This window comes from Lasioglossum baleicum, chromosome 13, assembly GCF_051020765.1.
Source record: "Lasioglossum baleicum chromosome 13, iyLasBale1, whole genome shotgun sequence".
NCBI lineage: Eukaryota > Metazoa > Arthropoda > Insecta > Hymenoptera > Halictidae > Lasioglossum > Lasioglossum baleicum.
Genome location: NC_134941.1, coordinates 8,942,698 through 8,969,720, shown reverse-complemented (window position 1 = coordinate 8,969,720; position 27,023 = coordinate 8,942,698). Strand labels below are relative to the sequence as shown.

Sequence of the window (27,023 nt, the reverse complement as noted above, 5' to 3'; positions counted from 1 at the left end):
AAGAACTAAAAAAAATAAAATAAAAGTAATTATTGAATTACAAAATGTACGAACGAACAATTGATACTGTCTTCGTTTTTTAGGGTCGTTTCTCCGTTCGACACGCTACTATTACGAAAATAAAAAAAAAATATTGACGTTTGTCATTGGATTATTACCGACGACGATGAATTGTCATTATTAGTAAACGAAAAAAAAATAACTATTGCTATTATTACGACGACGAATGATTATTATTATTATTATTATTAGTTATTATTATTAACATTTATTATTGACATTATTATCACGATTTATTATTGCGATGATGATTATTGCGATTATTACTATTATCTTTATTATTATTATTAATTATTATTAATATTATTATTACGTGGTACAATAAAAATTTAATAAGCATCCGACGTGTTCTGAGTCTCGTGACTATTATCAACTTATCCCTCGTGTTGTCACGCGTTTCCCAACCGACGACAATCCTTCCACACAGCAACGGCAATTATCGCTTCCTACTTAACATTAACGGCATGCTGACCTCTCTTACGCTCGAAAATAATGATAACTCACTATTCCTGGCGTCTATCGTGCAAGAAAATATCTACTTATCGCTTCCCGTTATCTTTCTCCCGTTGCAACATGTAACGGACGGGTCTTTCGGGCACCAGACACCACAAAAGCGGTTCAATCAATTACTCGAAAATTCAGTACTGGTGTCAAACTGTCTAGGAAACACCTTTTTTATTACCAGAAAAATTTCAGAAGTCACAATGGAAGAGGCGATCGCGTGAAATGGTAGGATATGTTCAAGTAAAATTAATATAATAAATTATTCTTTATAATTAAAGTTATGTCGCTATAAGAATTTAAGTGAACTTGTCGATTAGGCTCCTCCCCTCAGATTTTCTTATTTTTCCTGTTACTGGTAGGTTAGAACAAAGCGATTAAAAAAAGTCCCGTTAAAATCGCACACCACTAAAGATGACCTTGACATTCGGTCCCTCCGAGCACTATAGCCCCATCACTACTCCATTTCCCATCTGATCCAGATGCCCCCTCGAACCGAAAACAGTCCGACCCGTTTGCGTCACGATTTTCGACCGTGAATCCGAGTCTGTGAGCCGTGTCAGCGGGGTCATCGAGTGAGAGACAGTACTAGAAGAGAGCACCAGCATTTCGCGAGATAGTGTGCGACGAAACGATCGCGACGAAAGACGATGTTCCGTTTCGGTGCACAAGGGAGATCGGTTTGCCTGGACTGTTTCGAGAGATGCCTCGAGAACCTGGCCGGAAGTGGCCGGGCATTCTGCGGACTGGCGATTAGCCGAACGAGCAACTGGAAGCCTGACTCCTCGAGGTGTTTGATCGATTCCGTCGAGCGTTTCGGCGCTCGTTGTTTGTCGACGACGGAGAAGCCGACGCCAGAGCCAAGGAAGACCTGCTTGTACGACTTGCACGTGGAAAACCGTGGTAATGTACACTATAACCATTAAAAAGAGAATATTCGCATCTTCTACCCCGGCACAATGACTATTTAAGAAAACAGCAAGTCTGCAGAGAGATCTTGCAACCCCTGCGCTGGGTAGTTACTTTGCAAACTTGTTGCAACTTATTGTTAGCTACCGTTGCAACCAAAGCGGAACTTTGTAGAATATTTTCAAAGTTGCTGGCTTGATATTTGCAGTCCTCGTTTGCTCCTCGATAATTCGCTTATTTTTCCATTACGTTAGTAAAATTTTCGGAATAGTAGTTAAAGTGCAAAACGAAAATGGATGAAACTGAAGAATATGTTGAAACGTTGCTAATGCATTTAGCTAGCCTAAACTGCGAGGATTTTCTTCCGAAATGTCGTCGCAATTAACTGTATTAGTAGAATACGTTAGAAAGTTTGCTTGAAGTTTCTCTTTTTCAGGCAAAATAGTCAACTTTTCGGGATGGCTGCTGCCTGTGCAATATCAAGAGGCGATAGCAGCGTCCCATCAGCATACAAGGACGTTTGCGTCATTGTTCGACGTGGGCCACATGATGCAGACCAAAGTCTCTGGGAATAGTGCTACCGATTTTTTGGAATCTTTGACTACCAGCGATCTGAAGAACTTGAAGAAGGGTTGCGCGGTGCTCACCGTGTTTACTAACGCTAATGGAGGCATTTTGGATGACCTGATTATTACGAAGGACGACGACGATAAGTACTTCGTCGTGTCCAATGCTGGAAGGAGGGACGAGGATTCGTTATTACTGAGCCAGAAGCAGGTACGAGTATTTTTATTGATAATATCGGATTAATATAACCTCCCAAACTGACAGGATCAAATACGAAGCCTAATTTCGATTTGTTAAACCAGGAAGAATTCAAATCTCAAGGGAAATCAGTGAACCTGGAAGTCCTAGACCCCCTGAAACAAGGTCTGGTAGCCTTGCAGGGCCCAACATCAGCGGCCGTTCTCCAACAATACGTGAATATCGATCTGAAAGAGCTGAGATTCATGAACAGTGTGGAAACCGATGTGTTTGGAAGTCGAGTTAGAATATCTCGTTGTGGATATACAGGAGAAGATGGTTTTGAGATATCTGTGCCGGCGAAGGTCGCGAACAGTTTGGTCCAGAGGATTGTGGAGACGTCTGATACAAAATTGGCTGGTCTAGGAGCTAGGGATAGCCTGAGGTAAAATGCAATTGCAAGATAAACAGTTTGTGAACAATCAGATAAATTGTGAAATTTTTGTAGGCTTGACGCTGGTCTTTGCTTGTACGGGCACGATATTGACGAGGAAACTACCCCTGTTGAAGCTGGGCTTACTTGGCTAATAGGTTAGTGGAAAATTGTGATTTAAATTGTTCTTTGTAAAGAATAATTTACGAAAAGGTTAAGGATATAGAAATGAAGATAAGTATTATGATTCACGACTTGTAATTTTCTTTCAGCCAAAAGGAGAAGGGCAGAAGAAAATTTCCCCGGTGCCCAAAGGATACTATCACAGATCAAATCAGGAATCAGGAAGAAACGAATTGGTCTGATGTTGGGCCAAGGTCCACCGGCCAGGGAAGGGGCGGCCATATTGACACCGGAAGGGGAACGCGTTGGGAAAGTGACTTCCGGTGGACCGAGTCCAACCCTTGGACGACCCATTGCTATGGGTTATATACCCCCAGAATTAGCTCACTATGGCGGAGGAGTCTTAGTCGAAGTTCGGGGGAAAACGTACAAAGCTACTGTGACGAAGATGCCTTTCGTCAAGGCGAACTATTATAACACAGCTAAATAATCAGTTGTGTGTTTCGTGTGTAAAATGAAAAACGAGGTACAAAGTTTATATCCTATTTTTATATTATATTGTTGTATAGGAAAATAGCGCAATCACATATGTTTATAGGTTTCAAAATACACTTCATAACAATGTATTTTGTGTATATAAAATAGCATACATGTAAATAATTCGCAAAACTTTTTAATAAAACTCACAGGAACATTTGAACACTGGAGCTATTATTATTATTAATTATTGAAGCATACGAAACCCATTCAACATCAGATTTTAATTCAAATCAACCCCCATTAATGGTGATGACAGCGCCGAGATGGTCGATTTAGGAACTAAACAAAGGCCACCGTACAGCGCCAATTGACGTAGTGGCAAAACGCTCAAACTGGTAGCCAAAAATTTGCCGATAACCAAATACAAATCAGTAAATCACAGATCCAAGTCGTGACGATTTGTCTTCTGCATCGACGAGATCATGTCGATGGCCTTTTGTTTCTTACTCCAGCCAGAATACATCCTAGAGAGCGTAAGAAAACACCGACTTATTTTAGTGACTAAGTATTTGGTCGGTGTAAAAGTGGCTAATGGATCCGAGTGGATTCAAGCCCTTTATATTTTTGTTGTTACTCTTAATAGCAATAAAGATATTGATAAAAAAAATATTCACTACTAGCGCCATCTAGCTGTATCTTCTTGAAATGAACGGATAACCACTGTCGGTAAATTTGGCTACCAGTTTGAGCGTTTTGCCACTACGTCAATTGGCGCTGTACGGAGGCCTTTGTTTAGTTCCTAAATCGACCATCTGGCTGCTCTGCCATCACCATTCATGGCGGTTTATTTGAATTGAAATCTAATACTGAATGAAAGAGAAGCGTTTCTTCATACGGCTCCCAATAGCTTCAGAGTTAGCTGAATGTTAGGAACACATGATGAGCATGGAGGCATTTGATAAGGGTAGACATATTAATTTTTAGGCAGTGCGAAAGAGACGGATATATGTATTCATCTCTGAGGTGTCTTGAATAATCTAGAATCTACAGGAAAATGATTACTCTGTAAATATGATGAATAACTAATTTTCTTTGAATTAAGACGGGAACGTGGTTACAATCAAATGATATCAGTTCGACCAAGCATTTCTTTCAAACTTTTTACAAATTTGTTTATTTTTTTATACAAAATCCATATAAAATACGGAGGAAGGTATCGCGTACACCTTATAAATACGTTATTTACATTATATTATATTATATTATCTATGCATCTATATATAAACCGTGCGCGGGCCGACAAAATTTTTCCAAAATTCTGTCGTTCTCCCGTTCACGCGTGGATCAAATTCGACTCGCCTCATACATTCTTAGCCTGTTTCAAACAAGCCGCAGTAAGACGGATATGTTCAAGAAATAATGTACAAATGTTCATAACGTTTTCGATCGATAACTCCATCGATACATGTTGGAACAAAGTCGGTGGACTTTAGGAACCGATTATCGCAGCGATCACGATCGCAAGGAACGGGACAAGATATACGATCGACCCTCTCGTTGCACCTGAGGGGATTCCGATATCGGTGCACGTTGTCTCATTCACTTCAGGCAGGGCCGTGTAATTTGGGAACGTCTGGATATCTGCGGGCTGCAAGTGAAACAACAAATTAAAGGACTACTCGTTTTACATAAACAATTATACATGATAGTTAAAAATAAAGAACTTTTCAATTCAACTTACCAGAGCTAACTTGTCGTCCCTCTTCCTGCAGAAGGTCATGTGTCTCCCGTGATACAGACTCCTCTCAATGGACCTGGAAAGAAGCTCCTCGGTCCAGGGTAATGCCAATATGTGTTCTGCCAATGTTCGACCTGTCAAAAGCAATATATCAATTGAAACTGTGATTATCATTAATTCTATTCACAATGAATCATCTATCAGAGATCTGCAAGTAACTCGCAAAACCAACTTGCCTTTGAATTCTGCAGGTTCTTCTATAATGAGACGCGTGAACACATTGTCGTTCTCCTGCTCAACCGTATAGTCCCTCATCGCCCTCAAAGCAGACTTAGCTATTTTGATCTGATCCTCGTCGATAACTTCGCCAGGCCTGGTTGCAGGATAGATGGGCAAATGTTGCTGTCCAGTATAAGGAATCGTCATAGCATCGGTCCTGAAGAAACCGCTATCATTAAAATCACGAATTCTTTTCTTTTTCTAAAAGCTGCATTGTAAATCGCTTACCTGGTGGTCAAGAAAAGCTTCTCCAAGTTGTCCATGGAGACATCTTTGAAGCTGTAGACCCCCAGGGTCTTGAAAAGATCCTTGACAGGCGTCATGCTGTAGCAAGCAGCGAGAGGTGTTCTGGGATAGTGCATCACGAAGGCCAAACACATTTCCTGGGACGCAGCGTAGCCACCTAATGTTGGCTTTGTTCTATCCAGAGTGCCATAAACGCATTCGGCAACTAATTCATCGCCTGGGAGGACTTTCACTTCATTCTCGAGGGTGTGAGACTGCTGGTATTCAAAGTCGAAGTGATTATCCTGGACAATTCTAGGCAACTCCTTGCCTTGACGAATATGCTTCAGACTCAAACGTCGACCAGCTAAATGCGAATGCAGGGCAACTGATACAACGTTTATTCCGGTCTCAGGGAACATCTGTGGAAACGTATTTTCTAAGATGAAACATTCTATATATGGAATTAGTTGTATTTTGTGTGATTGGTTAAATTCTTTACCGTATTCGTGCAATGAGGGGTACAGTATCCAGCAGTAGCATACTCTCTCTGCTTCGGAGGGATCAGATGAAGAGGACTCACAGCTACTCCGGCCACAAGAATCCCAGCTTCTTCAGAACGAAGTTTCGGAGTCAAGTGAAGCCTGACTCCACTGCTGTCCAACACTTTCTTCATTCCAGGGTTGTTATAGTGCACTTCTAACATGTAATACGAGCCCTCGCTGTGCTCTGCGATCGGTATACCGACATGCTCCGGCAGCCATTCTCCTGGAAGACGAAGAACCGTGTTAATTTGACTAATTTGCTTCTGCAGTTCCAACTGTGAAGTCACACACTAAAGCATAAATATTTTTCTAATTTCATCTATAGTCACGATGTAGGAGAAGCAACTTGTTTTGTAACTGAGTTATTATGCTTTGAGTATATATGCTTTATAAAACTGGACATGTTGATGAACATAATTATTTTTCCTTCATTTCATTTTTATGTTCAACTTGTTAGTATTAAATAGTTTTATTTCGTGGAGTATACAGAGTATATGTACGTTCTCTTTCATATAATTTGTAGACTTAGCTCTCCAGTACACAGAGAAATGATTTCACGGAGGAAATGGATAGATTTGATCTATGAGAAGGTACGCTAAATCCGATTCTCGCAAAATGTCCACCTGTACCCAGAGACCGATGTCCCATAAAAAGGTCTCCAGATCGCAGACGGTTAATTGCAATTACGACCGCAGGTAGTTTTCATTCCGAACAGAAATTAAAATTAATGATACCTGAGCTGCCGCGGGCCCAGGCGAGCACCGGTTGCAGACAGGACTCCCATTCCCGAGGCATAGTTGGGCTGTAGCATGGTGCTCCGACGATTCTGGCGTGTTGTCCAAGGATCGGCAAGGTGGAGGCGCATTCGTACAGTATTATATGGTGTACCAGATCCTCGTTCGCCTTTTCGATCAGCGGCGTGTACTGTAAAACAAACAAACCGTTGACGCCTCACGTTTGGATTCTCGTTTGGCTTCTCGGACCGCGCGAATTCGAGGAAGAATCATGTTGCGAGTAACAACGACGGAATACGGGATTCGGTGGCGGGCGTCTCCTCTCGGGAGATACCTTTCAGAAGATTCCATTGACAATCGGGGAACGTTTCGAACACGGAATGATGTCATTCCGACGGCCCTTCTTTATTCTAATGACGTCCGTCCACACGGTGCCACGTCCGGCATGGATGACCGTGATTCGTGAAGTACATACAAAATCAGGCCCAGCCTTATGGCATTCCTGCGTATTTCTGCTTGAGAGTACCCGCCAAACGTACAAGGGAATACCAATCCGCAAGCGCGATTCGGCGAACACGGGGTCTTCAGCTTCCCACGTGGAAGACAAAGGGTTCTATTTACTACTTGCCGATTGTTGGAATAGGGGGCTTTCGTTGCGGACTTTGCTAGTCTATGCAGCGTACGATCGTTTCGAACTATGTTTCATGCAAGTTTTATCATGTCTTTTGTTCTGTAACCTGTCGCTTGTTCTACTGTTAATTGTACTTATAAGAAATATACTATACTATTCTGAGATTGAATGAGTGTCAGGCTTGAGTGGGTTAAATCAATGGCTCTTCTTCCGGCAAATTAGCTTCCCAAGATCGAAGTTCGCATGTATTCTTATGCAAATATACATATAGTATAATACTGTTCACAGTTATTCGAACAACGAGGTTTGCCTCATTCTTGGAAGATGGGTACTCGCATGCTATTGTTGGCGCAACAGATTCTTTATTATATTAATTAACAGTGTTTTATTGTTGTGAGACGAGTTAGACGGCGTGGTAGAATTTGTTTTTGACTAGGAAGGATGGTATACGAAAGAAGTCTTAAAATGCAAGTCATAAAATATTATTGAGCTTGTTCAGGGCTGTTTAATTGCCACATAAAGTTTGATAGAGTCTAGGTAAGGTAGCGTCAAGTACATCTTCACAAAATAAATAATAAGCAATTGTCTAAATAGAGCTAACATGACCACCGGTACAATCGTTACGAATGTTCGCTTTCTGAGGATTAAAAATGTTTCTAAAATCGGTTGAACAAGTGCAAACATTTTTTAAAGCAAACACGTGCATGAATATTGTTAAATAAATTGTTAGGTCTACTACACTGTAAACCAGTCTACAGACTCGCCATGTGAAATGGTTTCACTTTTCGGATGCAACATTCTATGTCTTAAATGTTTGAAGTTGTTCGAATAATCGTGAACAGTGTATACTGAACTTTTACAGAATGCTGATTAACTTACCCCGACCATATGGTGTTTCTCCTTATGGGGCGCCTTGAAGATCTTGCACCAGTATGTGGTGTCCGCGTTTTCCGAAACTGGGGGCTGAACATACGAAAGCAAATAATTAACAGTCTGAAATAAATGGAGTTCAAGCTTCAATAATCGAAACATGTACAGTTTGCTGAAATTCACCTGATGCAATTTGACGTCCCAGTGCGTGATGTCTTGCGTGTGTTGCGGGGGTGAATGCGGGGCTGGTGTCCTCAACCTGAGAGCTCTGCCGCCCCTCTTGTCCCCGGGCCAAATCGCGGTATTAAGTTCAGGGTCAGTTTGGTGCAGCGCCCATAGTACTCGAACGGTGTCTCCCTGGAAAGGCAATCGATATTTCCGGTTAGGTTTCTCGGTTTACGGGTCGCGGAGCATTTTCAGCCGAAGCGGGATAGGTTCGTTAGAGGGTATTTTAATAGGCCCGAAGGAGCAACTGCCGGATGGGAATCCCGGGTGGACACTCTCGCATGTTAAACGCCTAAATATCGCCGCGGGAATTCGGTCGAGCTGGGCCCTAAGGGCCTCTTAAAGTCGCGGGCAGTCCCTCCGCAGTGCCGGGCATAAATCGAAACGGAATCCTCTCCGCGAATTTTACGGGGCTTCCGAAGCTGCACGGTAAATCAGCGGCCCGTCCTCAAGGATTCCCAGGATCCGGCCGCCGCCGCTCCTTGCCCCTCCGTTGTTCGAATCCGATATCGGACACAATTCGATTTTTTACGACTTCTAATTATCCGGTTAGGAATTACGATCGTCGCCCACTGCGCGGATATGCTTCTCTTTATGTCCGCGCAGCGAGAGACGATGCTTGTTAACCGGCTACTCTCGTTGAATCCTTTCTTGAATTTCTTTCGGGAGATTCTTTAAAGGATTGCGCAGATTTATTTTAAGGGGAAGTGAGTCGTGGGAATATTGCGAAATATTTTGCTTTTGGGATATATAAATAGGACTAAGGAATGTCCAGGATTTTTGTAAGATCGGTTTGAGAAGTTTGTAAAGTGAAAGAGAGAAATTCCTGAAAATAATAAGATGATGTGTGAATCTAGCATGTCAGCTTACCGTGAGCCTATGATCCTGCGGATCGCAGGTTTGCCAGTTCCTCGAGAAGATCACGCTGGTGTGTGTTTTGTTCTGCGATCCTCCGAGTACCTTGACGTCCTGGGACGCGTCCGTGACCAAGGCGGCATCCGGATCCTCGATCCCGTGCGAGTCCTGAAAAACGTCAGAAAAAAGGATTGGAATCGCGAGCAGGGTCAACGGACGTTCAAGTCGCTCGAGGGCCCACGAAACCCGCCACTGCTGTGGCTGCTGCTGCTGCTGCTGCTCGAAGATCGGACGCGTTTATCGGGTCAGGTGAATGCCAGGTGTTCACATTCGCCGGTGCGTCGAAACTTTCTGACACGGCCACTTTGATCAGCACCCTCGTCAGTATACTTTCTCTTGTAAGGCCGTCAGCGGAATATCGCAGGATCACGGCACGCGATCACGGTCGATTTTCGAGATTTAAACTCGAAATTTTCGTGTCAAGTGCACGCACGCGAAATTGTGTTAGTGTGTCGAGAAGAGGATCCACAAGATCCAGTAGATCCAGTAAATGAGCCTCTAGGTTGCTCTATCAGGGCTCCTAAGTGTCATTTAGGTCTCGGGAGTCCTTTGGAAACCTCGAATTGACTTGAAAAATTAAAAGCCTCAAAGGATTCTAAAGTTCTAGAGGATAGTCAGTCATCTTCAGAAATCCTGAGAAATATTTTAGGTCCAAGGGACCTGGGGCTCTTCTAGCAGGTTATGGGGGTTACCAGATGCTATGGGGACTCGCAAATAACCTAAAATAACAGTTCAGTGGGGCTACGAGGACTACAACAGCTTCCAAGGTCCTGTCAATCTTCTTTGAACGCCATTAGAGCTTCAACCCTTTGCAGACAAGGATAATAGAAATATTTTCCTCAGAGAACTAGATCGTATATCAAAGTCCTAAATATTGAGAATTCAAGAAATCGTCCTCAAAGGATGAATTCTATTTCTAAATGGAATTTTTTGGCTTTTTTCAGATCGATATCGTACTAAGCGAGGGATACAAGAGACGATTCGCGTTGCGTGCAATTAATATTTATAACGTTCCGGTGCGGATCAGATAGGAAGTGGAACAGCAACGGACACGCAAAAGGGCGGCCGCAGGCGTTTGGGTCCGTTGGATTCCGATTATGGTCGGGCGCTAAAGTTCGTAAGACCCCTAAGGGAAGTCCCCTTCCTGCTCGTAATGAATCGAAATAATTGGCCGAGCGGCGTCATGCTCGCTGAGTATTTTGTAACGAGCACGTGCAGGGAGGAAACGACGATGAAGTTCATCGCGAAAAAATGAGGGAAAGGGGCAAGGGAATCGTAACGGGGATATCGTCGGAACTGTTTGCTGGCAATTAGGCGCCTGTTCATTATTTGACCTGTTAATCGTGTTTGGAGCATTATTTTTTTCACCTGGCTTTTTGTCTGTCTTTGCTTCGGTACGCTATCGGCAACGCTAAAAGGTAAAAGAACTGTGAAATGTGTAATTTCTTACAGGACTATTTTTAGAGGGATGTTCTGTTAGTGTTCTGCAATCGCAAAGAAATTCGCTCGGTGTCTCTCGAGACGTGTCGCGCCTATTAACAAAGGGTTTTCAGTAGCAATGTTACGGCTGGTTATTCGGGTGGGGTTCGAAACGGGTTCTCACGAGGTTCGTGGAGGTTTTCTCATGGGATCCGGATATTCTCATCGTCGTCGGACTCGTTAGCGCGACCATGGCATTGCTAGGTGGTGATTAAGAAAAACGAAAAACGGGGGAAAGAAGTTTCGGAGATCTCGCGACGATACCTCGAATCCGGCCAATCGGTTGAAAACGTTTCAATCGCTGCACGGCAATTTATCGTTTTCAGGGCAAAGAGTGGGGGAAGAAATGATCCTGTTTTTTTAGCAGCGCGGGATTACGTTTACACGCGGGAACGCCTTGATTACCGGTCGCGAGAGATTATGCAAATATCGTTGAAGCTCGCGTAGACACCTGGGTTTCTGTAACTGAGTCACGAAACTGACAACGAGGAAGAAGAAGCTCTCCTGCACGCTTCTCTCCCGCGTCCTCCTTTCAGGAACAGGTTCCGCGACTTTTGCGAGTAACAAATGCGTCGGCCTGCCGGCGTACCCTTCGCGGATCTAACGATACTTGTTAATATCCAGAAGAAAATAAAGCCAACGGAGGAGAAAGTTCGACACGATGTGGGAAATCTCTGGCTGAGGACACCCGTGTCCAACAGTAACAGGATCGCGAGACTCATATTTATTTATAACAAACGTGCCGGGTCGAAACACACAGCTAATCCTGTGCAAGTCATCCAACTTTGCAATGTTATTCTCAAACCTGTCTGCTTGCAAAGAAAATGGCTTCTTCGGGGATACAGCAGAGTTGCGGAAAGCAGTATTGACAGGTTTCCGGTAGTTAAGGTGTTAAGTTCAAGTGGAGAGCCTTGGGCGGCAGACGATGGATCAACCATAATTGTAGAATCGCGCGTCAGTTCGATATCCTTGGATAAAGCGAGCCGCGGATGCATGGGAAAGCAGGCACACGTGCGTGGATGCGGAAAATTAATTCGACGGATGTGACGTCATGGATCGGTACTCGCGTTTCCTGTGGGAGTCTCCTGAGAAACCTGTACATTTCAGAAGACCCTTGTTTCATCCTCTCCCGATGAGCATTCGTTGAGCATGCACGCGAAATAGCGAGGCTCAAAACAAGAAACGCGAGACGAGATTCCGCGAGGATGGAATCGCGACGATCCATGCGTAACAGCAATGTGGAAAGAGTATTTTCTTTTCAACGGGCATCGAGGCACAGTTGATGATCAGGAAAAAATTCCAAGAATTTCATCCGTACGATGCAAAGAATTTTCAAAAACGCTTCACAATCTTCGTCAATTTATTTCTTCAAAGTTGTCGCAATCACTGGTGAACAACAATATGTTTTGCATAAAGAGATCTGCAGTCTAATTACTACGAATGCGTGCTTAACCAGCAGTATCGGGCTTGATCGCCACCGTGTATAAGGTGGTTTCGATAAAAACGTTCTGTGAGACCGAAGTGAAACGTTGGTGCGCGTCGGCTGGTCTATCGGCGTGATCTATCATGAGAAATAGTTTCCGATCTATATACACGCGGCAAAAAAGAAACGGTTCCCTTTGTGACCGTGGTGGATCGTCGCGGTTCCCATGGGCCCCGGAGTTCCGAAGAAAAAGAGAGAAATTCTCTCATGAGGCGCCACTAGGAGGACGACGACGACGATGCTTGCCAGGTGTTTTGGAGGTAGCCCGGGCTCCTTTCGGCTCTCTCTTTCTCTCTCGCTCTTCTCTCCGAGAGAGCATTTGCGGCTCGTATTCCTTTCCCTTTTTTCTCTGTCCTCCTTGCACCGAGCCTGTTCTTCGTCCTCGAGCCTTCTCACCGTCTCTTTCTATCAGGTTCGCCGAGAAATCCGACCACTTCGGTCCCTCTTCTCTCCATTCTCTCTCTCTCTCTCTCTTCTCGTTTCTTCCTCCTACTCCCGTGGTCCTCGACTACCTCTCCTTTTTCTAGTGGCTCTCCTTTTTACCACCTGGCAGAACAGCAGCTGGTAGCGCAAAGAGAATCCCTCCGAGGGAATAAAGGGCCTTCCTATCGTCCTCCGGGAACTCCTCAGGAACCACCTACCGGTCACTGAAAGGCCCGTCCTCGTCGCCCTAATCGCTGAGAAAATGTTTGTACACCCCAAGCGCGTGTCGTCGTTAACCTTCCTGGACTAACAGACAGCTTCCACAGATCTCCCAGGACACACTAATTGTCTAGAGACCTACCTCTAGAAACGAATCAATTTTATTTCAATTCATTTTCCCATATTCGCGCGCGGTCCGAAGCTCCTCGTCGCCTCCCTAATCGTCGTGAAAACTTTTTTGACATACCGTGTATATACGAGCGCGTGTCGTTAACCTTTCTAGTATGTCAGACAGCTTCTACAGGTCTCTAAGGACACGCCAATTGTCTCTGACGCAGCGCTATGAGCGAATCAATTTTATTTGAATCAATTTTCCCACATTCGCGCGCCGACCACGGCCTTCGAAGTCTCGCGCGCACTATACCCGATCCGGTTCTCACGTGGCTCGGATTTTTATTGCGGACCGGGAATCCGGAGTCCGGAGAAATTAGTCAGTAAATGTTATTGCGGTAATCTTAATTAACTGCCGGACCTGCCTTTCACTTTTTACACGTGAAAAGTGCTACACTCCCTCCAGATCATATTGTATTTGTATAATTCTTGTAAATTGATTTGACGCATTGTAAGCTAAAACACTGCCGTTAAATAAATAATAGATAAAAAATATTTAAAAGAAAATGATATGCTCCTTGCAGGAATGTCGAAGGTCAAGCCCAGACATTGCAACAACCGCGTGGAACGTGAATGATCGTCGTTTAGGAGCGGGGAAGGTTAGCCTAACGCACGATCGAAACATTCAAATAAGGATCGTTAAAACTGAGATCCAAATTGCGCGCTCGGAAAAGGCGAAACAGACGAGGATCGCCGGGACCTTGACACCGGCCGATTCCACTAGATTTTAATTCGATTATTATTCCGTATGCGCTCGTAAAACCGAGCACGTTGAGCTGTAACGAGCCGGCGAGCGTAATTACGCGTAACCGCGCACCCTCCTCGACTCCCCTCGAGACACGTGAGAACCGGATCGACTTGTACCTTGACACGCTGAAGAATATCTACGCACCTTTATGGGAACACGAGGTGAATGATTCCCGCGGAAGATGTAAGTTCGTGCGTAATTTGTTCCCGGGCTGAAATATCATCCCCTTCGGCCCCAGCCAGAACCACCCCCTCATATTTCTCGGGAAAATCAGGCTCGTAAACTCGATTCCAAATGAAACCGTAAACCCGATTTACCGGGCGAGGTGACATTTGTTGGGGATAAAAATCTGCTAATTTTACAGCGCAATTAACATTCCTTGAGCATCAGTTAATGTCACGTCCCCTGGCCAATGCAACACTGCGAGGGGTACTCGATCTTTTTCATTCTTTAAACAATGTCGATTTTTAGAAAACTTTTATGTGAATACTTTCCGCAGTGATATTGTTGAATGTTACATACACTTTTCATTAATTCTAAGATTACAACAATTTAATATTTAATATATCATATTAGCCGCTGAAGAAATTCTCTCTGAATTTCAAATAAATTTTACACGAGTCCTATGTGAGATACAGTCTCGAGAAATCGTCGATATTTGAACTCTGATAATTCTGTAACAATAAACAGATGTGTCGAATTTGCCCGACGAGTCAATTTTTAAGGAATTGGATCAGGTGAATTTTTTAGCTTTCGTGCAAAAGAGAAGGTTGTATCGCGGATAATGAATAGAGGGCGTTTAAACGATTCCAGGAGAAAGGGTTGAGCCGCCCGATTGATTCCGATCCTTGAAAAATGATAGAGGCGACGTCTGCGGTGTATAATTATTAGGAAGTCTAGACGTCGCTGTATGAAACTTGCTATTCTTTTGGGGGAATCGGTAGCATCGGGCTAAGGCCGAGGAAAGGTCGAAAGTTTTGGTTCTTCCCGCGGGTATCTCGATCCGCCTCGAGGCAGGGCCCAGAAAACAGACATGAATTAGCACTGCCGGTGCCCGGACCGGCGCCAAACTGGTTCGCGGAAGCCGATTCCAATAACTCGAGCGGCTTCTGCGGCGATAAATTCGCGCGGGACCTCCGAAGATCCTCGCGGAGATAACATTCACGCCTCGCAATTATTTAACGCTTCCAAGGGGACCGTATCTGCGAACAGCAGAAAATTGAAGCTGTCCTCTTACATGAATCTTCGTACGAACCCGGTACGCCGACGTTACCGAGAATGATACATACGAAGTACCAGATGCACTCTACCTCTTGAACGAGCAACGTCCACCATCAAAATTACTCAAATCATTCTTCGAGAACTCAGTGTTCTTGGTAAGAGAATTTTTTAAAATATGCGTTTGGTAGTTATACGCATGCTGAAAATTTCGACAATTCTAAAATAAATGATCTTGGATCACTTCTGTTATACAAGATCTGCTGGTCTAGTAATAATTACGAGGGACCAAGCATGGCGGCCGTTATGGATCGACGTGTGGTCCCTGAGATCCTTCGTACAGATGGCTACTGTTTCCCTCAGCCACGAGGCTGGCCATACGTCTCAATACCTGGATAATCATATTCCGATAAAAAGCGACTCGTGAGAATTCAATTCGTATCGGGAGAAACTCGACGGAGCGCTGCCCTGCTCCAGAAACCCGAAACGGGGTTCGCTCATCAATAATGCATCTGGAAATTTGTCTACGCGGGGAATACACACCGCAGGTTGTCGTAAAATAGCCAGGGATTTCAAACATCGGAGTCGGATTACGAGAAGGAGAAAACGCGGACCGGTATGAGCCGGCGAAGAACGACGACAAGAAACCGCGCGGTATGAGTTCGCGTGAACCTCCATTCGGCAAATAGCATACAGGGTGTCCGCAGAAATGCTGAAAATATCCCGTGCGATCGTGTGGAATCGCCGGCAACTTTTTGGAATCACTAGTACAATCATTACACATCGATATTGTACTTTCGACTTAGTAAAATGCTTAAAAGCAGAAAGAACTTTTTATCTGGCTGGAAAATTTTTATTTTGCATGAATGTCTGCAGTATAATAATAATCTTTCCACGATTGGAAGACTCGTCGGTCACATCGAACAGGTTGCCTAGCTGACAAATCCATGCTGTGAATCCCCAGCAATTAATATAATCGATAGGAGGGCCGCTTATCAAGATCACCGTAAATTTCGGACAGCCGTGAGAGACGGTACGGGGACGTAAGGAATTCCTCCGTAGGATCTCGGTGTCGATGTCTTTACGACGTCAAAAATTTGTCGACCGGCGCGCTTTCGCGTGTAAATCATGCTGCTTTTCCTCGCGCCGTGGCTCTGCCGCGAAGTGGTCTTACCACTTTATCGCGGTCCAAGAAGGAAGGATCCCTCTCTACCGTCTCCGGATCGAAGGAGGAAAGAGCGAGAAAGAGAGAGGGAGAACGCGAGGCTCAATTTCATCCGAGCAGGGAGAATATTTCACGGATTAAGATTAGTCCTGTGGCCGGCGACGCGTATGCCCATTGTGCAACTGCGGGCCGGAGTTCGTAGGTCATTCTCTTTTTACGGACGCTTTCTAAGCCTCTTTCACGGTTAATAAGCGTATTCACGGTCCTCAGAAACTGACTACTTGCGCCGCGGCAGCCGCTTCCTATGAAAAATCGAAGAAATAATTGTTGATAAACTATTAGCGGATGCAAGCCTGATTTTCTCGAGAGAGACGGGGTGGTTTTCTAAAAAATCATCTTTGAACTGGTTCCCATAAAGACTATGGCAACCTTTACACTTCGGAATCATTATCAAAATTCGATATGGTCCGTCCAGGTAGCTTAGACGCCGCGCCATGCACCAGTCACGATTAGATCTTTACATATCTCACTGAATACATCAGACTATTTACCCCCGGTAGCAGATTAAAGGCGCGTTCCCACGGCTATCTGCGGTAAAAGTTCGGCGTCGATGCCTCTTATCTCTCGTCCCTGTTTCTCTATTCGATCGTCCGGCCCGAAAAAGTCGAGTAAAAAAGGAGAACGCAACGAAAACTCTAGCCTCCGCGATGCTTCGATGAAAACAGGGCCCGAAGGGCTTGTCAAATCGCCGGGGGCTCTGAAGGGGGCAACACGGTAATTCTCCGTGGACAAGAAAGGGCTCATGTGAGGGTATGGGGTGAAAGTTGGATCGAAAACGAACGAAAACTGGTTGCGCGGGGTAAAAAACGAGCAGCAGGATATGTCGAAGATAATGAGAAAAAAATCACGGCGGAATGAGCGGCCGGAGAGATGCGTGCTCGTCTATGCACGCATCTCTCCTGTTCTCTTGGCTCGGACCAGGAGAGATGGACGGATCGCAGATTACCTGCATTTCAGATTCACTTTGCGAAAACGCGCTCCCCCGTCCGTAATAAATTACGATCATAATCGTGGTACGTGCGCGCGGTACGTCCCGTCGCCCGCCTTGAATATCTTACGCGTTGCTGAATTTCCTGCGGTTTTGTCATTCGGGGAACCGCATATCCGGCGTAATGCCTCGCAACCATCCTTCCGCTTGATGACCGAACCACTGCCGACGATGTTTCGGAGCGGATTAACACCTCTGCGACGTCTCTGTACCACTTGGGATCTTTTTGAAGGGAGTAAATATGTTTCTTGCCCCCAGCTGCGAATACTAGAACCTCGGATGTAAACCCTAGATGCCTCCAAAGAGCTTTAAAGGATGCAGGCCAGACTAATAAACCTTGTAAATGTATCAAGCACTTCCACAACCTAATTTTGAAATAACAAATAAGACAATAGTGCGACTATAGAATAAATAAGATGAGGAAGATAGAGTATGTTTGTTGCCCCCAGCTGCGCGGGCTAGAACCTCGGAGATGAACCACGAGAGCCTTCGAAAACTCAAAATTTAGTCAGTCTTGTCCTCAACGGAAATCTAAAAAGTGTAGCCTTGTAAATTATAATTGTATCGAGTACCAAAAATTAATTTCACAGCTCGGAGTATGAAATAAACATACTAAAGAATATAGGAGTTCTGAAAATGATCTCTGGAATGGAGAGAAGCACAGTGTCGAGTCTCGTCGAATTGGAATTTTACGATTCCTCCGGTCGCGAATAGTTGTGAGACCTATAGCAGAGAAGATTTTCTGAATCGTTCCCGTGGCAATGGTCACGGGGCCCGTCTCTGAATGCAGTTCCAGGGGTCCCAGAAGCGAAAGGTATCACGTGTCGGTCGGTCGATCGGATCCAGGACCACTTTTCGCCTTTCTTTGCAACGATGCTCAAAGATTCGCACAGCCTCCCTCCTGCCGATGTCTGGAGGCCTTGACTGGGGCCCCTCTGGAACCAACTCTCTGGACACACAGCATGTCCATGCCGGCGGGGCCCTATCCTCTCTCTTACACAGGTCCGCAGGGGCCCCTGTGTGTTCGTCACACGCTCAGTCACGCAACGTCTCGCACACTCTTCTGCCCCCCTAAACCTTCCCCCCGGTGTTTCGTACCCCTGTGAGCATCCACGTGTTCCTGTATCGAGCTTACAACACACATTCACACGTGCACACAAGCGTATGAACACCAACGAGCCCTGAATGCCTTCGGCGATATTGCTGGACCCGCAGGCCCAGAGTCTATTCGAATTTACACGACTCGGTTTTGCGAGTCCTCGCGCGATATCCGCTCGGCAAGACACCTAATTGAACGCGCGACACTGATTAACCCATTTACGTCGTTAACGTACACTGTGACGAATATTTAGGTATTATTTTAACACTGTTTAACCTATTATCTCAAGGGAGTATGTACTCTTATTTTTCATTTTCAAGATATTGGTTTTCCTTTGTATTTTCTTTTAGTATAATTGTTGTGGAATAAATGTGCAAAAATTGAATGTCCTCGTGTACAATACTGTACAATCATTGGAAATGTAACACACTTTGGAACAGTATGCGTGAGAACAGGCCAGAAAAAACGGGGTGCAATAAAATCAAAAAGTTTAATGCACACTTCAGCCAGAAAATTGCGAGTTCGTGTACAGAGATTGTAGAACGAGCACACTTTGAACCTGCACACACAATTAATCCGCGACGAAAGGGTGGCTGGAAGAAAGTCGGACAGAGAGTCTGTCCGGTGCCCTCGCCGGACGTAAATTTATCACAACTTTATCTCGACCGGTGGAACGCTGAACGTTCGTTAATTTTCTACCGGCCGTTCTCGAGCGGCTCTTCTCCCACCTGCGTTCACCATTCGGTTACGTTCAGGCCGTTTCTTCTTCTTTTTTTTCTTCTTCGTGGTCGTCGTCGCCGTGGACAAGGGCCAGGTAAATCGAGCCGAAGCCGAGAGAGAAGGCCCGTAGAAAGTCGTCGTTCCCTCGCGCCCCCGGTTTGGATTTCAAATAATTGCCAATTTGACTTTACGACGTCGTCCCGCCATCTTTCAAGCCGCGACTGATTTACTGGAATTCTTCTGTCTATTCATTTGTCCGTGGCGATCGCGTGGGACGATGAAACGCTCGCCTCGCCGAATGATCGTTTCCTGAATCGCCTCGATCCCCGCGGAAACGTTGATCGTCGAGTTACCATTTTTTCCATTCTCTGCCTTCCGGGGAAATCGTTGTTGAATTTGTCTCATTCTCTCGGGTTCGAGGTCGTGGGAAATACAGTGAGACCTTGATTACCCGAATCTTACAAAACTAACGTCTCCATTACGCCAATGAGCTTCAGAATCGACTACTCTAAGATGACGCAGCACGTGCAAATTAATAAGAATTGAATTTAACACTGTAACTAAGTAACTATTATTCGAACATTTACATTTCCTTGTTTAGCAGAGCTAATCGGTTCTCCTGTAAAGCCGAGCGTTCATCGACGATTGCCAGTCCGGCTGATAGCCTCCTGCATTGCTCTGTTACGGCAACCCCTGATCGTCGAGTTATTATTTCTTCCGATTCTTTGTCTTCGGGGAATCATTATTGAATTCTACGCCGTCTCATTCCCTCGATCCTCATTTCGAAGTCCCGGTAAGTAATGCCGAGCGTCCCTCGTCTTAATACATTCAGTATACCGCTTCAGAGTGTACTCTCTTTGCTGCGCGCTTCTGCTGGTGACTTCAATGCCAGCGTAAGGGAGATTAAATCACGGCGGGCAGTTAAGCGTACTTATTGCAAATTCCTCGTACGTGCGTTTTTAACTCGCGACTCGTGGCGTGCCTCGCTGCTTTCGAAAATAGCATAAACTTTCTTATTACCCTCGGCGCTACCGGTTTTCGGAATTTTTCCGCCGTGGGGCGAACTCGTGTAAATCAATCATCGTTTTAAAAGTCCAGTACTTCTCAAGAAGACATTTTTGCCGAACGAACCAACTCGAGGTACTTTAAAAAATGTCTACGTATTTGAGTATTATTTTTTTAAATACAGACGAACCAGCCCCTCAATTAACGAGACCTATTGATCGTCACTAAACACATTTCGATCTCGTGTGTAAATCGAAAAATTCGGTTGGCAGTCCGATAAACCGTCTAGCCTTGGGAGACGATCGGAAAAAGCGGCGCAAACAATTGACAGACGTCTCGGTTGTCCACGGATATAAATTTAATTAAGATGAGGAATTCGGAGAAGCCGGACGGAGCAGGTTCCGATAACCAGTTCCTTTTTAATCCTCGTGTTGCATCTCGCCGGAGCGGAAACCCCGAGAGCGTTCAGCCGACTCTTAAACACTGCCGAGTTTTTTCTCATGGTACAAAGTTATCTCGTTAGTAATTTATGCGATAGTTAAAGCGGATGAGGCGGAGAGACCGAGGGATGAGGCAACGGCAGAGAGAATGATAGAGACGGAGGAGAATGTTCATGAATAGGCAAACGATCGGAACGGAACCAAAAATCGAGAGGGGCGACCAAGCTCCTCTAGCTTTCCTTTCTTTTTTTCTGGCCAGCTATTATGCATCGTGACGAGAGGGAAATCGACTCGGATCTCCCATGACGCGTTAATTAAACGGACCTCATTAATACGGATCGTGGAGAGCCATGGACTCGCGAACCTGGGTCCCTCTTCGAAGAGGAGGATTTCGTAGAGAGGAGGCCGATACCTTAACCCGCGACGGCTCTTTTGTTTTTTCTTTTCGTGCAGCCCCGCAGATCCTTCAGACTGCTGTTTCGACCTCCCTTTCTGGCTCGGCCGCCTTCTTAATCTTCCTTTAATTCCCTGGCTTTTCGTTTCTTTCGCTCCTTTTTCATCTGAGTTTCTTTCGTCCCTCCTTTTCGTCGTCGCCGTCGTAGTGTTCTTCTTCTTCTGCTTCTTCCTCCACCTTCACCTCTTCTTCTTCTTCTTCTTCTTTGTTGCCTCTCCCTTTTTGTACTCTTTCGGTCTTACTCCCCTCCACAGGGCCTCTCCTTTTCTTCGCTCGGATCCACGGCGACGAGGATCCTCGTCGATAGATCTCCGGCTGTCTCGAGAACCCTGGCAGAAAGGATCGCGAAAAACTCGCCAGTCCATTAAACATCCTCTTTCTTGGTCACCGACTGACCGGCTCGAGGCGCGTCACCAAATGTCCTCGAATCCTTTATCGACCCTTTCCGTGGTATTCCGAGTTTTCCATTTTCAAGAAATCGATTCGTTACATTTTCTTTGAGGGGGTAACCGCTGTAAAATATGTGTGCAAAAGGATTTCTTCGTAGGCAACCATTTTGTAGATAATCAAGATTCTTAATTTCTTTTTGTTGGAGCCGTAACTACATTCATGCTGATTAATAAACAACTTCATTTTTTGCTTTTAATAAGCAGGAAGATCGGAATCATGGCAACCGTTGATCAAGCTTTTTCAAAACATACTCCATAATAAAATATGTAACTCATACAATTTTGATTATTTTTACTTAAAATCAATAATACCTGTACTTCAAATACCAATTAATGTGTGTCTAAAACCTGAACGCAGAAGGTACAATAGTTTCGCTGGAAAAAAATTCCTGAGGCCTCGGAAACCAGAATACCCCCCTAAAGAACGAGGATCAAGGATCAAGGATCGCGAGAGACCAGTCGCAAAAATAAAATCGCGCGAACGGCGTCATTTGAGAAATCGGGAATCGATACAGACCGGAGTGTACACACATGAACCGAGTTCTTCCCACGCGATTAACGCCCCACAGTGAGGCAGATCGACTTTCCCGGCTTGGAACGTTGATTATTCTCACGCGTCCTATGCTAATTGCCGATTAGAATATCCGTGCGACGAATGCAGAGCCGCGATCGCCACGTCGGGTGTCGCTGCAAATTGATTCCTTGATCGGTACCCCGGGTCGATGCAAAAACAGGACACACTACTTCGCGATAATTTACCGCCACTTCGTTCGGTTCTACTCCGCGCAAAAACGCGACTCGCGGCTTTTTGCAAATCGCTATGGAGAACGGCGCGATTCGGTGTCGATCCTAGATATCTTGATCCTTGCAAGGATATGCACATGAAATACAATTTTTAAATTTTAAATCATGGAAGAATTATTGTTGTTAAAAATACAACCTCTTAGCAAAGTTATAGAACGTCTTTAAAAAAACGAAGAACAAAATCGTTTTGTTCAATACCTCGATTTAAAAGATTCATACTTTTCAATTTCGATAATTTAATAACCTTAATATAAATTCGAAAACAAAGGGCTACGAATGAATGTCTGCAACTAATACTTCTCAAAGGCGGTGTCTCAAACGAGCACCACGAAAAATTCTCTTGTTGCAACTCCTCAAGTAGTTGTTCAGGCGTTAACAGAAACGCGGGAGCTAGAAAAACCTCGCAGCTAATTACAAGCTCTCCTGAAAAGGGGCAAGTTTGCGAAAGAAGTCAGATTTACGGCGAAACCAGGCATTCTCCTTAATTACCGTAGCGAGTGGTTCGCCACCAGACAAAGAGCCACAAATTTAATAGAGGACGCGATCTTTTTGTCGAACCCCGCATGGTCTCGGGCCTATCGATCACGGGCTCGAATACCTCCGCGTCCAGTCCCTCATCGATCACCCCAAAGATCGAGATCGAACCGACCAAGAGAAAGAAGAAGACGAAGACGAAGCAGCAGCAGCAGCAGCAGAGGAAGATGAAGAATCAAAAGAAGACGACTCACCAGCAGATTGACGGTGCCGGTGTGATCGTCGACCCAGGCGAGGAGAATATCGGCCCCCTTCATGTGGTTCTTCTCGTTGAAGCCGATGCCGACGTAGCCCAAGGTCTTCGCGGTGACCTTGAACGTGACCATCTCCTCGTCGGAAGGATCCCATTCAAGGATCACCTCGCCATTATCGTCTAACTCCTCGTGTCTGGTGAACTTCGGCTGCTTGACGCTCCTCTTAGGCCTGTTATCGATGGTCTCTTGAGGATCCAAGTACTTTCCGCTGCGGAACAGCTTGGCCAGCTTGTCCGTTGGAGGAATGTACTTCTTGGGAGCCCTGTCCCTCGATTTTGGAGTTCTCTTCAGGATAGGATCGTCGAAATGGCTGATAGACGAAACATCAGACTCTAGCACCTCGAACTGCGAGTTACCCTCGACTTCAACGTCAGGTTGGAGCTCCTCAGCCTGTGTGGTCTCTTCCCGGAACTCACCCATGGATTCCAGATTCTGCCTGACATCTGTGCTGTCGTTGGACCTCGAAGAACCGTCACTTGAAAGATCGATGTCGAAGCTATCCAAGGTCTCATTGCTCTTCACCGTTGTTTCCTCCGGATCCGAGCCGGCGATTCGACTCCGATTGCTCAGCAACTCGTGCTGGCTGAGGTCCAGGTTGTCCTCTTGCGAGTTAGGGAAGTCCAGGCCGTCTTCTCCGTAAGGGACCTTCCTCTTCGCCTTCCACTGCAGGTACCAGTCCTCGTCGACGTCCAAACGTTGCTTTTTAAACGTGCCTACTCGCAGCATCGGCTCTCGTAAACTCCGCTTGATCCTGGAGGAGAGGTCCTTCGGGTGGTGTCTGTTTCTGTAGGCCAGCGTCCTCATGGTCTCGTCCATGTGCTGCACGTAGAGGTCCAGCAGGTCGCAGCTGGCCGTCCAGCAGATGACCAGCGTCACCAACAGCCTGAGTATCAGCATCTTTGTCCTTTGTACTCTAGATCCTTCATACGATCCGCTGGATCCCCGGTGATCCTTCCTTTCCCAATCTCACCTCGAAGCCATCCAGGCTAGCAGTCCTTTCACTATGATACTCGGCTCTTCAGGGATCTCTTCATAATCTACGAACGACTCACAGAAACGAACTTTATGCGATCGACGATATTAGTACGATGGTTTCAGCATGGTTCCACGGTCCTCCGTTTCCGATGATGCTCACACGCGTTTCGTAAATGGAATAGTTGGAGAAACGGTTAGGTTTGTGGTAAGACAGCGAAGTCACTGGATGCACAAGACTCGGGAGCGATTCCCTGACATGTTACGCGTACGACAGTTGTGCCGGGACTAATTTAAGCACGCGGCTGCCGTTGCCCCTGCAGATGCTTGCAGCTGCTTACCTGCGCTAGGCCCCGGGAAGGGGACCGGCGCAGTCCCGGCTCTGCTCTTCTCGGGGCCCCTCCATTATCTTCTGCGCCCTAATCGGTATCCTGAATCCGAGGGCCCCTATCCAATTTTTTCAAAATTTCTCGACCCCTGAAAAATGTAAAATATATTCAATTTTATCATTTTTACGACACGTAAAAGAACAAGAATAATTATCATGTCATTATAACATTTTCTTGCCTCTTTGAGCTATTTATTATTTTCTGTCATTAGAATATTTTCTGTCAAAATACACAAACTAGAGTAATCAGCGTGTTCATCATTTTGTTAAAATTCTCTGTATTCTGATAAAAATTCGTAGTAACAAGTTAGTGTTAAATTTATACAGAAAAATAGTAGATCCTCGGCAACCTACGGATTCGTTAGCTTGTTTCCTGTTCCCAGCAACGTGTGGATTTTACGAAGCACAGGCAGCGTTTACGGATTCAAATGATGAGAAATGGAGCGTCCGAGGACCATAACATCCCCGCCTCTGTGCAGTATTCTAAGTTCCGAGAGGCATTTAATGATATTGGAAAACCGGAGCGAAACTGGACGGCCGAACGTGCAATTTGCAGCTTAGGCCGCCGGTGATTATGCGTTTCCACGGCGGTTTAGGAGCACCGCGAAGCCGACAAATGAGAGAGTCTTTTGTGGGGAACAAGCAGCAGAAAGGAAGAGGAAATCGTCACACCGTCTGAACAGCTTCTCCTCTTATTACGGCTGCTACGAAGCCTATCCTCCTCTACTAGACAATTTGCAGAGAAAACAACCAACAAAACTCTGTACACAATAGGCGATCATCGTTCAAAGTTTTTCGACTCGGAGAATACATTGAAACTGATAGAACTAAACTTCTCTTTCGTGGGGTTGACTTGTTCGACTTCGAGGCACGTGGAAATTCTGAAGAAAGTAATCGATGTCGCGTTCCATAGGTGTAGAATGGACTTTTTTTCGAAATTTGTGGTTTCCTTCCGTGGAAGCCGATTTCTTTAGGCGCAGGAAGGAAACGGAAAGATCGCGAAGGAAAGGCCCGGTACTGCTTCCTGCGGAAGCCTTTTTTCTGAAACCGGAGACGCATTTATCAGCAACGTGCTGGTGGTGGTGGTGTTCCAGAAAGAAACGAGGGGCTGCGAAAACAACTGCGGCAGATGTGAACTCTTGGCACGCGCCCTTCTGTTCCACAGTGGCTCTCATCATGCTTCCCTTTGATCACGAACAGATGCCATCGAAACCATTCGTATTACTCCAAAATAGTTCTAACGTTTTCCTACGGTGGCAATGAAACTGAAGAATTATACAATCTATTCGCTTCTCTTATGTTAGAAGGTATTTGCCGGTGGATGATGTGCTAAGAATTGATCGGAGACGATCGTGCACTGAACGGTACGATCATTTCCGACCTCAAGCAAGATTCCGCTTGCTAAGCGTCCGCACGCGCGCTCGGAAGCCAACTGTATCGAGTTACTTCCTGTGACTGGCATCGAAACACTATACCCGGTCTCGGAAGGGTTACCGATCCCTCGATGTTCCTTCCTGAACGGATTCGACGCGGATCGATGCGAAATCTGCGAACTGTTGCAGCCGGGCCACTGATATCCAAAATGGCCTGCGCCCGCAAAAGAAGCAAACAGGGAACGTGCCAATATTGACCGTAGATAGCGTCGCCAGCTGCGTTTCTGCATCACGCAGAAATTCTGCGTGTGCTGCCGACTCGAGGATCTCATAAATCGGAGAAGTCATCGACGGATAGGTCGCAAACACACGATCGAATTGCAAGAAATCGCGTGCCGATTCAAGAAAGTAATAAATCGATGTAATCGACAGCTACGTCGCATACATGAATTAATTAGAAAAACCAGTTCCATGAATTTCACGATTCTCTGACAGGGCATCCAGCGTAAGAAAGCATTAAACAGGAAATCGAGAGGAGGAATCGGTTTTCCCAGAAATTCTGTCGGTCAGGTATCGCGTATTGTCAGCCTGGAAGATTCCTTTATGCGAGCAGATACGCGCGTACACGCAACCGTCGTCGGCCCGAACCGACCCGACCATGTTCCTTGCATTATTTCTTTGTTCGCAGGAATTCGAGGATCGATCGGGATTCATGGGGACTCCTTTCCTACGAGGATAAATTGTGAATTCTTTCGAGCGAATGCTGGCTACGTGCGGACACGAGCGCCGCTCTTCGTGGCCTGTCAACGAGATTTGCGAACTGACCCGGATATTCACGGGTTTTTCGGCCAGGAATTCTACTGATCAAAGCGTTTTCTCGTTAACTCGTTGTCTACCGTACCTAAAGACCTATTTGCATTAGTTTGAACAATTCTTCTTCTAAATAAACTTATTATTGAAGAGATCATTATTAAGAGGAAGAATTTAAATTAACCCAGTTCTAGCAGCGAGATTTTCGATTTTACGACTGTAACTTGGATCTACAGACAGTCTAAGGCTGCGGCAACGCGCAGAAATGATTGCCGAGTGAAACCAGTGGTTTTCTGTGAGGATCGAGGCTGAAACGCACAGATGTTCCGCTCATCTGCCGCCAGAAACACCTAGA

General features: G+C 45.5%; 2 protein-coding genes across 3 annotated transcripts; one reads left to right on the top strand and one right to left on the bottom strand.

Moving 5' to 3' along the window:
• Positions 1–627: 627 nt before the first annotated feature.
• Positions 628–3,490, top strand: LOC143214836 (aminomethyltransferase, mitochondrial). Of its 2 annotated transcripts, XM_076436299.1 has the most exons (6): positions 635–789; positions 924–1,464; positions 1,907–2,247; positions 2,340–2,659; positions 2,723–2,805; positions 2,920–3,490. In XM_076436299.1, exons 2-6 carry the CDS (start codon positions 1,212–1,214, stop codon positions 3,258–3,260), a joined length of 1,338 nt encoding a protein of 445 aa, XP_076292414.1. In that variant the 5' UTR covers positions 635–789; positions 924–1,211; the 3' UTR covers positions 3,261–3,490. The 2 variants fall into 2 exon arrangements, with proteins under 2 accessions (XP_076292413.1, XP_076292414.1); XM_076436298.1 differs by having other exon boundaries at positions 628–1,464.
• Positions 3,491–4,408: 918 nt separating this feature from the next.
• Positions 4,409–24,414, bottom strand: LOC143214786 (MOXD1 homolog 1-like). Its single transcript, XM_076436175.1, has 10 exons — positions 23,066–24,414; positions 9,368–9,520; positions 8,456–8,629; positions 8,282–8,365; positions 6,772–6,961; positions 5,995–6,260; positions 5,496–5,914; positions 5,225–5,424; positions 4,992–5,122; positions 4,409–4,898 (listed from the first exon to the last, which is right to left on the bottom strand). The coding sequence occupies exons 1-10, from the start codon at positions 24,020–24,022 to the stop codon at positions 4,740–4,742; spliced, it is 2,733 nt and encodes a 910-aa protein (XP_076292290.1). The 5' UTR covers positions 24,023–24,414; the 3' UTR covers positions 4,409–4,739.
• Between the last annotated feature and the right edge of the window lie 2,609 nt (positions 24,415–27,023).